Source organism: Coregonus clupeaformis, unplaced genomic scaffold (genome assembly GCF_020615455.1).
Source record: "Coregonus clupeaformis isolate EN_2021a unplaced genomic scaffold, ASM2061545v1 scaf0107, whole genome shotgun sequence".
NCBI classification, from domain to species: Eukaryota; Metazoa; Chordata; class Actinopteri; order Salmoniformes; family Salmonidae; genus Coregonus; species Coregonus clupeaformis.
Window position 1 is genome coordinate 635,410 of NW_025533562.1, and position 12,286 is coordinate 647,695.

The window sequence follows — 12,286 nt, forward strand, 5'->3', positions numbered from 1 at the left end:
CCACTCGGGAGGGTAGGTTCAATTGTTTTTTTATGTCCAAATAACCTTAATACACAACGTTCCCATAACCTTCAGGTGTACATTCTCGGAATACACAGAAAACTGGACAAAATAACATTTTGGAAACTAAAACCAGGAATCCTCTTTTGAACCAAAAGTAGTTAGCTGGGTGTACACTGTAGTCCTAAGCCAACCAGCAAAAAGAGCTGTTTTCGTGCAAAGAAATAGTGTGTCAATTTGGAAAAAAACATGTTACCCCAGAAAGCCCTACCCAGCTCCTTTCCCAAACCCCTCTTCATCGAGTGTCCTCAACTCCTCGCTCTCCCCTTGGCACTGACCCAGTTTGCTGTTGCTGAGGCGTTTCTGCTCCACTTGACCCTTGAGTGCCCGCACCCGCCGCAGCTTGGTCTCCTGGTTCTCAGCGTTCTCACGGAGATGCCGTAGTCTCTCCTGCTCTGACGCCTGCTGCTGCTGCTGCCGCTGCTCCTGCAGCTTCAGGTAGTGCAGACGCTGCTCCTAGCCATCCAAACAAGAAAACATTTTCAAGTTCAGATTAAAGTTTTTAATAATACCCACATGGTGTATTAAATTAGTCAAAGGTGTACTACTTGGTCCCATACCCCTGGCACACAATGACTACATCAAATTTCTTGTGACTATACAAACTCTGTATGTCACGGTTTCGGCCGAGGCTGCTCCTCCTCCTGGTTCGGGCAGGCTTCGGCGGTCGTCGTCCCCGGAGTACTAGCTGCCACCGATCTATGTTTCATGTTCGTTTGGTTTTGTCTTGATGTTGTACACCTGTGTCTTGTTAGTCCTCGTTAGTGTCCTATTTAGTTCTCGTTGTGTGTGTTTGTCTTTGTGTGTGATTGCTCTTCTGTTTCGTGTTGGAGCTACGTACTCCCCTCCAGTGTTTTGGAGAGGTTTTTCGCACATGTTAGTGCGCCGTTTGTTTGACGCCTGTGTGCGCCGTTATTTCGCCTTCGGGCTTATTGTGCTTATTTTCTACGTGAATATTGCACTAAAGTCTTTTGGACTGAGCTTCTGCGTCCTGAGCTTGATTCATGCACCACACCCACCTTCAGCACCCCTTGACAGAATCACACACCAAAAATGGAATCAGCAGGATCTGCAGTTACGCCTGAGTCGCTCGAGGAGCATGTTCGCGGCCAAGATGACCAGATACGACAACTGGGGACCGCTCTACAGGACGTCATCAACACCCTGCACCGATGGGAGGCCAGCGGGGTGCCCACACCTCCACCTACCCTGCCAACCCCATCGGCCGGTCCACCAGTCCCAGGTCCGGAACCCAGGGGGATTCGGCTCTCGCTCCCGAGGGTGTATGACGGAACAGCTGCCGGGTGTCAGGGTTCCTCCTGCAGGTGGAGCTCTACCTGGCCACTGTACACCCGGTGCCCTCGGGACACGAGCGTTTCCGCCCTCATCTCCTGTCTCACGGGCAAGGCGTTGGAGTGGGCTAACGCCCGAGTGGAGGAAGATGGACGCCAACACCATCTCCTACGCCGAGTTCTCCCGCCGCTTCAAGGCCGTGTTCGACCATCCACCTGAGGGCAAAGCGGCGGGGAGCGTCTAGTCCACCTGAGACAGGGGAGGAGGAGCGCACAGGCGTTCGCTCTAGAGTTCCGGACTCTAGCGGCGGACGCAGGGTGGAATGAACGGGCCCTCATCGACCATTTTCGATGTAGCCTACGGGAGGCGTTCAACGTGAGTTGGCCTGCAGGGATACCCATCTCACCTTCGACCAGTTGGTCGATATGTCCATCCGTCTGGACACCCTGCTGGCCACCCGTGGACGTCCCCGAGGGGGTCCGTCCATTGCGCCCTCCGGCACCTCCGAGCCGAGCCCTATGGAGCTCGGGGGTGCCGGCGCTAGAGAAAGGAGGAGGAGGAGCCCGAGGGGGCCTGTCTCCTGCACCGAGTGCGGTCGTGGAGGGGCACACTGCGGCCAGGTGCTGGGGAGGGTTCTCCGGGGGAGAAGACAACAGGCCACGCACTGGGGGGCCTCCCAGGTGAGTAGACGTCCCACTTACCCAGAGCTTTCTGTTGCGCACTTTTGTATACCTGTGTGTTTTCCACAGGTTGCACCTCATTCCCAGCATAAGGCGCTAGTAGATTCAGGCGCAGCTGGGAATTTTGTTGATCGGAAGTTTTGTTTAGATTTAGGGATCCCTCTCCTACCTGTTGACAAACCTTTTCCCGTTCATGCCTTAGATAGCCGCCCGTTGGGGTCGGGGTTGATTAGGAGATCACAGCACCACTTACGATGTGTGCGCAGGGGGTCATGAAGAGACTATACAGCTGTATCTGATCGACTCTCCTGCGTACCCAGTGGTGCTGGGAATTCCCCTGGTTAAGCACCCATAACCCTGCTATTTCGTGGCAACAGAGGGCTCTCGATGGGTGGTCTGCTCAGTGCGAGGGGCGATGTCTGGGTGTTTCCGTGGGGGCGACTTCGGTGGAAAGTCCAAACCAAGTGCCCGCACTGCACATTCCGCCTGAATATGGGGATTTAGCTCTCGTGTTTAGTAAAACTAGGGCGACGCAGTTGCCTCCTCATAGACAGGGGGATTGTGCGATTGATCTCCAGGCAGGAGCAGCGCTCCCACGGAGCCACGGGTATCCTTTGTCTCAAGAGGAGAGAAAAGCTATGGAGACTTACATAGCCGAATCTTTGAGACAGGGATACATTCGGCCCTCCACTTCTCCCGCCTCCTCGAGTTTCTTTTTTGTGAAGAAGAAAGATGGAGGGTTGCGCCCGTGCAGGTAGCTTAGTGGGTAAGAGCGTTGTGCCAGTAACCGAAAGGTCGCTGGTTCTAATCCCCGAGCCGACTAGGTGAAAAATCTGTCGATGTGCCCTTAAGCAAGGCACTTAACCCTAATTGCTCCTGTAAGTCGCTCTGGATAAGAGCGTCTGCTAAATGACAAAAAAAAAAATTACCGTGGTCTCAATCAGATTACTGTGAAATACAGTTATCCACTCCCTCTGATTGCGACCATGACAGAGTCATTGCATGGAGCGCGGTTTTTCACAAAATTGGATCTCAGGAGCGCGTATAACTTGGTGCGCATTAGGGAGGGCGACGAATGGAAGACAGCGTTTAGTACCACGTCAGGTCATTTCGAATATCTCGTCATGCCATATGGGTTGATGAATGCTCCATCAGTCTTCCAATCCTTCGTAGATGACATTTTCGGGATATGCAGGGACAAGGGGTGGTCGTGTACATTGATGACATTCTGGTGTACTCGTCTCCCGAGCCGAGCATATAACCCTGGTGCATCGTGTATTGAGGAGGCTGTTGGAGCACGACCTATATGTCAAGGCAGAGAAATGTCTGTTTTTCCAGGAGTCGGTCTCCTTTTTGGGTTATCGGTTGTCCGCGTCAGGGGTGTGAATGGAGGTGGATCGTGTCCGCTGTGCGTAATTGGCAAACTCCAACCACTGTAAAAGAGGTGCAGCAGTTCTTGGGCTTTGCGAATTACTACCGGAGGTTTATCCGGGGGTTTTGGACAGGTGGCAGCTCCCATCACGTCCCTTCTGAAAGGGGGGTCCGGTGCGCCTGCAGTGGTCAGCTGATGCGGACAGGGCCTTTAGGAGACTGAAGGACCTGTTTACGTCGGCTCCGGTGCTGGCGCATCCGGATCCCGCATTACCCTTTCAGGTTGAGGTAGACGCGTCTGAGGCTGGTATAGGGGCCGTTCTCTCTCAACGGTCCGGGCACGCCACCTAAACTCCGCCCCTGTGCTTTTTTACTCAAAAAGCTCAGCCCGGCGGGAGCGTAACTATGACGTTGGGGACAGGGAGCTGTTAGCTGTAGTTCATGCCCTTAAGGTGTGGAGGCATTGGCTTGAGGGGGCTCAACACCCTTTCCTCATTTTGACTGACCATCGGAACCTGGAGTACATCCGGGCAGCGAGGAGACTGAACCCTCGCCAGGCTCGATGGAGTATGTTTCTCACCAGGTTCGTATTTAAAATCACGTACATCCCTGGGTCCCAGAATGGTAAGGCAGATGCGCTGTCCCGGCGGTATGACACGGAGGAGAGGTCCGTTGAGCCCACTCCCATACTACTGGAGTCTTGCCTTGTGGTGTGGGAGGTCGATGCCGAAATCGAGCGAGCGTTGCGTACCGACCCCAGCCCTCCGCAGTGTCCTGAGGGTCGGAAGTACGTTCCGCTCGAGATTCGGGATCGACTCATTTACTGGGCTCACACGTCACCCTCCTCTGGACATCCGGGTATTGGCCGGACAGTGCATTGCCTTAGCACTAAATACTGGTGGCCCACTTTGGCTAGGGATGTGAGGGTTTATGTCTCCTCCTGCTCGGTGTGCGCCCAGTGTAAGGCGCCCCGACATCTGCCCAGGGGTAAGTTACAACCCCTGACCGTTCCACAACGACCATGGTCCCACCTCTCGGTGGATTTTGTGACAGACCTTCCCCTCTCTCAGGGGAATACCACCATCCTGGTCGTTGTGGACCGGTTCTCTAAGGCCTGTCGTCTTCTCCCTATGTCGGGTCTTCCTACTGCCCTACAGACCGCTGAGGCCCTATTTACCCACGTCTTCCGGCATTACAGGGTACCCGAGGATATAGTGTCTGATCGAGGCCCCCAGTTTACCTCCCGTGTTTGGAGAGCGTTCATGGAGCGTTTGGGGGTCTCGGTTAGCCTTACCTCAGGGTACCACCCGGAGAGTAACGGGCAGGTAGAACGTGTCAACCAGGATGTGGGTAGGTTTCTGAGGTCGTATTGCCAGGGCCGGCCGGAGGAGTGGGCACGGTACATTCCCTGGGCCGAGATGGCCCAGAACTCTCTCCGCCACTCCTCTACCAACCTAACCCCCTTCCAATGTGTGTTAGGTTACCAGCCGGTTCTGGCACCTTGGCAGCAGAGCCAGATCGAGGCCCCTGCGGTGGATGATTGGATGAGGCGCTCGGAAGAGACGTGGAACGCTGCCCACGTCCACCTGCAGCGGGCCGTCCTTCGTCACAGCGCGCCCGATCTCCACCGCAGTGAGGGGCCGGTGTACGCACCCGGAGATCGAGTCTGGCTCTCTACCAGAAACCTACCCCTCCGCCTGCCCTGCCGGAAGCTGGGTCGGCGGTTTGTGGGGCCCTTTAAAGTCCTGAGAAGATTGAACGAGGTGTGTTATAGGTTACATCTACCTGTTGAGTATAAGAATATTAACCCCTCGTTCCATGTGTCTCTTCTCAGGCGGTGGTAGCTGGTCCACTCCAGGACAATGAGATAGGGGAGACGCCTCCGGCCCCACTGGACATCGAGGGCTCCGGCGTACACCGTTCGGTCCATCTTGGACTCAAGAACGCCGGATGGGGGGTCTCCAGTATCTCGTGGAGTGGGAGGGGTACGGCCCGGAGGGGAGCGGTGCTGGGTGCCGCGGAGGGACATCCTAGACCCATCTCTCCTGTCGGAGTTCCACCGGGACCATCCCGCGCGCCCTGCTCCGCGTCCTCCTGGTCGTCCCCCGAGGCCGGGTGTCGGCGCACGCCCGCGCGTCAAGGGGGGTACTGTCACGGTTTCGGCCGAGGCTGCTCCTCCTCCTGGTTCGGGCAGGCTTCGGCGGTCGTCGTCCCCGGAGTACTAGCTGCCACCGATCTATGTTTCATACTGTTTGGTTTTGTCTTGATGTTGTACACCTGTGTCTCGTTAGTCCTCGTTAGTGTCCTATTTAGTTCTCGTTGTGTGTGTTTGTCTTTGTGTGTGATTGCTCTTCTGTTTCGTGTTGGAGCTACGTACTTCCCTCCAGTGTTTTGGAGAGGTTTTTCGCACATGTTAGTGCGCCGTTTGTTTGACGCCTGTGTGCGCCGTTATTCCGCCTTCGGGCTTATTGTGCTTATTTTCTACGTGAATATTGCACTAAAGTCTTTTGGACTGAGCTTCTGCGTCCTGCGCTTGATTCATGCACCACACCCACCTTCAGCACCCCTTGACACTGTATTTGGAGTTTGTTTTGGGTGTCTTTTGTATCATGTCTTGCCCAATAGTAACCAAATACGGAATAATGTATTGTTATTTTGGAGTCACTTTTAGTGCCTGTGAGAATTGAAGATGTTTCTGAACACTTCTACATTCACGTGGATGGTGCCATGATTATGAATTAATCATGAAGGAAGCATGAATAATGATGAGTGAGAAAGTTAGGGCACAAAGATGATACCCCTCGCTCTGGATAAGATGATACCCCTCGCTCTGGATAAGAGCGTCACCTTAATGACTAAAATGTAAATGTAAAATGCTAACCTCCACTGTTACTGGTAATGGTGAGAGTTTAGCATCCTTTATTGTAACCGTCTAACTCAGTGTTAGACCTTCCCATGTCTTTAAAGAAAAATACTTGTCTTTATTAATAGAGCTTAATAAAGAGAAGGCAGAGGGGACAGTGTGAAGAAGAACTGTCTAGGAAGAAACTTTGAGAGGAACCAGACTCTAGAGCAGGCCTATTCAACTGGAAGCCTATGTCAAGCTAATAACTATTGGTAAGAAAGGGAAAGAAACAACTTTTTTTATTGGACATTGTCTCGTCTGGAGCTCTGCCATACAGGCCCATCTGCCTCACGCTGGCCTAGGCATGAGACAAGGTGAAGAATTACATGTCTTGACCTTATTTAGTGGCTGTACTCCTCTGCCAAACGAGTCAATGGGCTTGTTTGCCATCACCTGCACTGATCTACAAATCCCCTTGCATCATAAATAACTACTGATTATTATTTATAGCCACGTCAGTCAGTCACAATTTACCCACAACGTATCATGGTTTTGATGCTCTCCAACATGGCCAATGTCTTGCCCTACCTTTGAGGCCAGGAGCTGCTGCTGCGAATTGATCTGCTGCTGTTGCCGTGACGCCATCTCCTGCAGCTCTGAGAGGGTGATGTCCATGCGAGGCGGTGCCACCTGGGGGGGGGGGTCAATAATGACAAAGAATGGTGTCACACCACCCCATTTAAAACCATCGGCTTCCATCTTCCTTCATTTTACTGTAGTACCGTTTTTTCACTCACCCCATTCTCCATGCATCGGTCCACAGGGACCTTGACCATGTTCCTTTTGGCTGGGTGATCGGAAACCCTTGATCCGCCTATACAAGACAAAATACAGCGGTTTTGTGAGTGTGTGTGTGTGTGTGTATCTAACTGTTGGAGAGGGACGTGCATTTGCTGCACAACTGATCATGGGGAGTATAAAGAGGTGAGAAGCTAATTGCAATTTTGGGAAAATTCTGCATCTGGAGGAATCTCTGTTAAAAGGGGGCTCCAATTTGTTTGTGTATTACCATCTGTTTATGACCAAAGTTGGAACAAACATAACTGGAAAACCGACACATGACCCGAGCACTGCACCATGAATAGGGGTCATACTCTGAGGATACGGGATGAATAGGACAAGCATGAGTTGTAAAACTGCTCATTATGTAATAACTGGTGGAGCAGCCAAAGAACCAGGCCTCGTCTACACAGTTGCTCTTCCCGTGCCAGTGTCTGACAGTTATGCAATGCTGTTTTGCAAACAGCTAATATGGGTAACCCAAAAAGGCTGAACAACAAGGCTGATCCCTTTAATAAGCTCTTTGGGGGGCCACAACTCAGGCTTATTAGTTATACAACCCAAATCCTACACCTTATTTGGTAATAACGGCACAAGCAAAACAGGGAGCCGAGCCAGACTGGTTGTAATTGACTACAAGAACAAATAATAAAGCCTTTGTGCTGTGATATCCCTTGCACTGTTCTGTTGCGTAATATGGCTTTGTCCTGCGTAGGGGGCCCATCATTCCAATCAACTAGAAACCCAAACACATGGAACTACACAAGGTTCTCAAATGACCAGAGAACATTGGGTTAAGAAAGAAAGGGCTTTCTGTTGTTTTCAAGTTGCATAAAGGACTAAGTTATGAGTGTCACGGATTCTGCCGAGACTGCTCCTCCTCCTTGCTCAGGCAGGCTTCGGCGTTCGTCGTCCCCGGAGTACTAGCTACTACCACTGGATGTTCTCGATGTTTGTTTGGTCTGGTCTTGTGTGTGCACCTGTTTCGTATTGAGTATTGATTATGTCACCTATAAGTTTCCCTTTTGGTTTGTTTGCAGTTGTGTGTAATTGTATGCCTGTCCGATTGGTGTATCGTTTGATGTTTAGTGTTTTACGCGAGTGTGCGTAATCGTTCGCCTCCGTTGTTTTGAGGCCGTTTGTTTTGTCTTTGAGCATTATAAGTAAAGTCATTTTGGACTTAGCCTCCTTGTCCTGCGCTTGACTCCACCACTGCATACACATCAGTTTACGTGACAGAATTACACACCTCTCTATGGAGTCAGCAGGAGCAGCGGCGGCGCCCGAGTCGCTGGAGGATCGGGTCAGCTGCCAGGACGCCAGGATCCAGCAACTCGGGTCCGCCATGCAAGAGGTGATGAACACCCTGCGCCGATGGGAGAGAGGAGGCGTGCCCACACCTCCTCCTACCTTACCACCACCATCGGCCAGTCCTCCCATACCAGCACCGGAATCCAGTGGGATTCGGCTCTCGCTCCCGAGGGCGTATGATGGCACCGCAGCCGGGTGTCAGGGGTTCCTCCTGCAGGTGGAACTCTACCTGGCTACCATACACCCGGCGCCCTCGGGATACGAGAGCGTTTCCGCCCTCATCTCCTGTCTCTCCGGCAAGGCGTTGGAGTGGGCCAACGCCGAATGGAGGGGAATAGACGCCGCCACCATCACCTACGCGGAGTCCCCCTGCCGCTTCAGGGCGGTTTTCGATCATCCACCTGAGGGTAAAGCGGCGGGGGAGCGTCTGTTCCACCTCCGACAGGGGAAGAGGAGCGCACAGGAGTTCGCCCTGAATTTCCGGACTCTAGCGGCGGATGCGGGGTGGAATGAGAGGGCCCTCATCGACCACTATCGGTGTAGCCTGCGTGAGGACGTTCGTCGAGAGCTGGCCTGCAGGGACACCAATCTATCCTTCAACCAGTTGGTGGACATGTCCATCCGTCTAGATACCCTGCTGGCCACCCGCGGACGTCCAGAGTTGGGGCCGTCCATTCCATCCTCCAGCACCTCCGAGCCGAGCCCTATGGAGCTCGGGGGTGCTGGCGCTAGAGAGAGGAGGAGAGAGAGCCCGAGGGAGGCCGTCCCCTGCACCAACTGTGGTCGTAGAGGACACACTGTGGCTAGGTGCTGGGGAGGGTCTCCAGGGAGTCGGGGCAACAGGTCACGCACTGGGGAGTCATTCCAGGTGAGTAGGCGCTCCACTTACCCAGAGCTCTCTGTTGTTCACTTGTGTATACCTGTAACATTTCCAAGGTTGCATCTCATTCCCAGCATAAGGCGCTAGTCGATTCAGGCGCAGCTGGGAATTTTATTGATCGGAAATTTTGTGTTAAGTTAGGGATTCCCCTCCTGCCCGTTGATGCTCCCTTCCCTGTCCATGCCCTAGATAGCCGTCCGTTGGGATCTGGGTTGATTAGAGAGGTCACAGCACCACTAAAGATGAATACGCAGGGGGGTCATGAGGAGATCATTCAGTTATATCTGATCGACTCTCCTGCGTATCCTGTGGTGCTGGGGCTTCCTTGGTTAATCGCCCATGATCCCACCATTTCGTGGCAACAGAGGGCTCTCAAGGAGTGGTCTGCCCAGTGTGTTGGGCGATGTCTAGGTGTTTCCGTAGGGGCGACCACGGTGGAGAGTCCGAACCAAGTGCCCGCAATGCACATTCCCCCTGAGTATGAGGATTTGGCACTCGTGTTCAGCAAGACTAGGGCGACGCGGTTGCCACCTCATAGACAGGGAGATTGTGCGATAGACCTCCAGACAGGAGCAGCACTCCCGCGGAGCCATGTGTATCCTCTGTCTCAAGAGGAGACGGCGGCTATGGAGACATACATAGCCGAATCCCTGAGACAAGGATACATACGGACCTCCACTTCCCCTGCGTCCTCGAGTTTCTTTTTTGTGAAGAAGAAAGATGGAGGGTTGCGCCCGTGTATTGATTACCGTAGTCTCAATCAGATCACTGTTAAATACAGTTATCCTCTTCCTCTGATTGCGAGTATGACGGAATCATTACGCGGAGCGCGTTTCTTCACAAAACTGGATCTCAGGAGCGCCTACAACTTGGTGCGCATTAGGGAGGGAGATGAATGGAAGACAGCATTTAGTACCACCTCGGGTCATTATGAGTATCTCGTCATGCCATACGGGTTAATGAATGCTCCTTCGGTCTTCCAATCCTTTGTGGACGAGATCTTCCGGGACATGCATGGGCAGGGTGTAGTAGTGTACATTGACGACATCCTAGTGTACTCTGCTACACGGGCCGAGCATGTAGCACTGGGGCGCCGAGTGTTGGGTAGGCTGTTGGAGCATGACTTGTATGTCAAGGCAGAGAAATGTCTGTTTTTCCAGGAGTCCATCTCCTTCTTGGGTCATCGGTTGTCCGCGTCAGGGGTGAAGATGGAGGTTGACCGTGTGTCAGCCGTGCGTAATTGGCAAACCCCAATCACAGTTAAAGAGGTGCAGCAGTTTTTGGGTTTTGCCAATTACTACCGGAGGTTTATCCGGGGTTTTGGACAGGTGGCAGCTCCCATTACTTCCCTGCTCAAGGGGGGCCCGGTGCGTTTGCAGTGGTCAGCTGAAGCGGACAGGGCGTTTGGTAAACTGAAGGACCTGTTCACTTCGGCTCCGGTGCTGGCGCACCCGGACCCCGCTTTACCGTTCCAGGTAGAGGTGGACGTGTCAGAGGCCGGTATTGGGGCAGTGCTGTCGCAACGGTCAGGCACGCCACCTAAACTCCGCCCCTGTGCTTTCTATTCTAAGAAGCTCAGCCCGGCGGAGCGGAATTATGACGTAGGGGACAGGGAGCTGTTAGCCGTAGTTCAAGCCCTAAAGGTGTGGAGGCATTGGCTTGAGGGGGCTCAACACCCTTTTCTCATTCTGACTGACCACCGTAACCTGGAGTACATCCGGGCAGCTAGGAGATTGAACCCTCGTCAGGCTAGGTGGAACATGTTTCTGACCCGGTTCGTGTTTAAGATAACGTACATCCCAGGGTCCCAGAATGGTAAGGCAGACGCCCTGTCCCGGCGGTATGACACAGAGGAGAGGTCCATTGAGCACACTCCCATACTGCCGGAGTCTTGTCTGGTGGCACCGGTGGTGTGGGAGGTCGATATGGAAATCGAGCGGGCGTCACGTACCGACCCTACTCCCCCAGAGTGTCCAGTGGGTCGGACGTACGTGCCGCTCGAGGTCCGTGATCGTCTCATTTATTGGGCTCATACGTCACCCTCCTCTGGACATCCAGGTATTGGCCGGACAGTGCACTGCCTTAGCGCTAAGTACTGGTGGCCAACTTTAGCTAAGGATGTGAGGGTTTATGTCTCCTCCTGCTCGGTGTGCGCTCAGTGTAAGGCGCCTAGACACCTGCCCAGGGGGAAGTTACAACCCCTGCCCGTTCCACAACGGCCGTGGTGCCACCTCTCGGTGGACTTTGTCACGGACCTTCCCCCCTCTCAGGGGAATACCACTATTCTGGTCGTTGTGGATCGGTTCTCTAAGGCCTGTCGTCTCATCCCAATGCCGGGTCTCCCTACTGCCCTACAGACAGCTGAGGCTTTGTTTACCCACGTCTTCCGGCACTACGGGGTGACCGAGTATGGAACGCTTGGGGGTCTCGGTGAGCCTTACCTCGGGTTACCACCCGGAGAGTAATGGGCAGGTGGAAAGAGTGAACCAGGATGTGGGTAGGTTTCTGAGATCCTATTGCCAGGGCCGGCAGGAGGAGTGGTCGGGGTATATCCCCTGGGCAGAGATGGCCCAGAACTCTCTTCGCCACTCCTCTACTAACCTAACCCCTTTCCAGTGTGTGTTAGGGTATCAGCCGGTTCTGGCACCATGGCATCAGAGCCAGATCGAGGCTCTTGCGGTGGATGAGTGGTTTCGGTGCTCGGAGGAGACGTGGAACGCTGCACACGTCCATCTGCAGCGGGCCATCCGTAGACAGAAGGCGAGCGCCGATCTCCACCGCAGTGAGGGTCCGGTGTACGCACCTGGAGATCGAGTCTGGCTCTCGACTCGAAACCTGCCCCTTCGCCTACCCTGCCGGAAGCTGGGTCAGCGGTTTGTGGGGCCATTTAAAGTCCTGAGGAGATTGAACGAGGTTTGTTACAAGTTACAACTGCCTATTGATTACCACATTAACCCCTCGTTCCATGTGTCTCTCCTCAGGCCGGTGGTAGCTGGTCCACTCCAG

The 12,286-nt window shown here is 53.7% G+C and overlaps 1 protein-coding gene across 3 annotated transcripts in view; it reads right to left on the minus strand.

Moving 5' to 3' along the window:
* Nucleotides 1-12,286, minus strand: part of LOC123483401 (apoptosis-stimulating of p53 protein 2-like) — a 58,153-nt gene that overhangs the window by 15,845 nt on the left and 30,022 nt on the right. For all 3 annotated transcript variants that reach the window (XM_045213384.1, XM_045213382.1, XM_045213383.1), the window contains exons 4-6: nt 7,047-7,123; nt 6,838-6,939; nt 339-516 (exon numbers count right to left, since the gene is read on the minus strand). In XM_045213384.1, the coding sequence (XP_045069319.1) occupies nt 339-516; nt 6,838-6,939; nt 7,047-7,123 (357 nt within the window). The remainder of the gene's footprint in view (nt 1-338; nt 517-6,837; nt 6,940-7,046; nt 7,124-12,286) is intronic.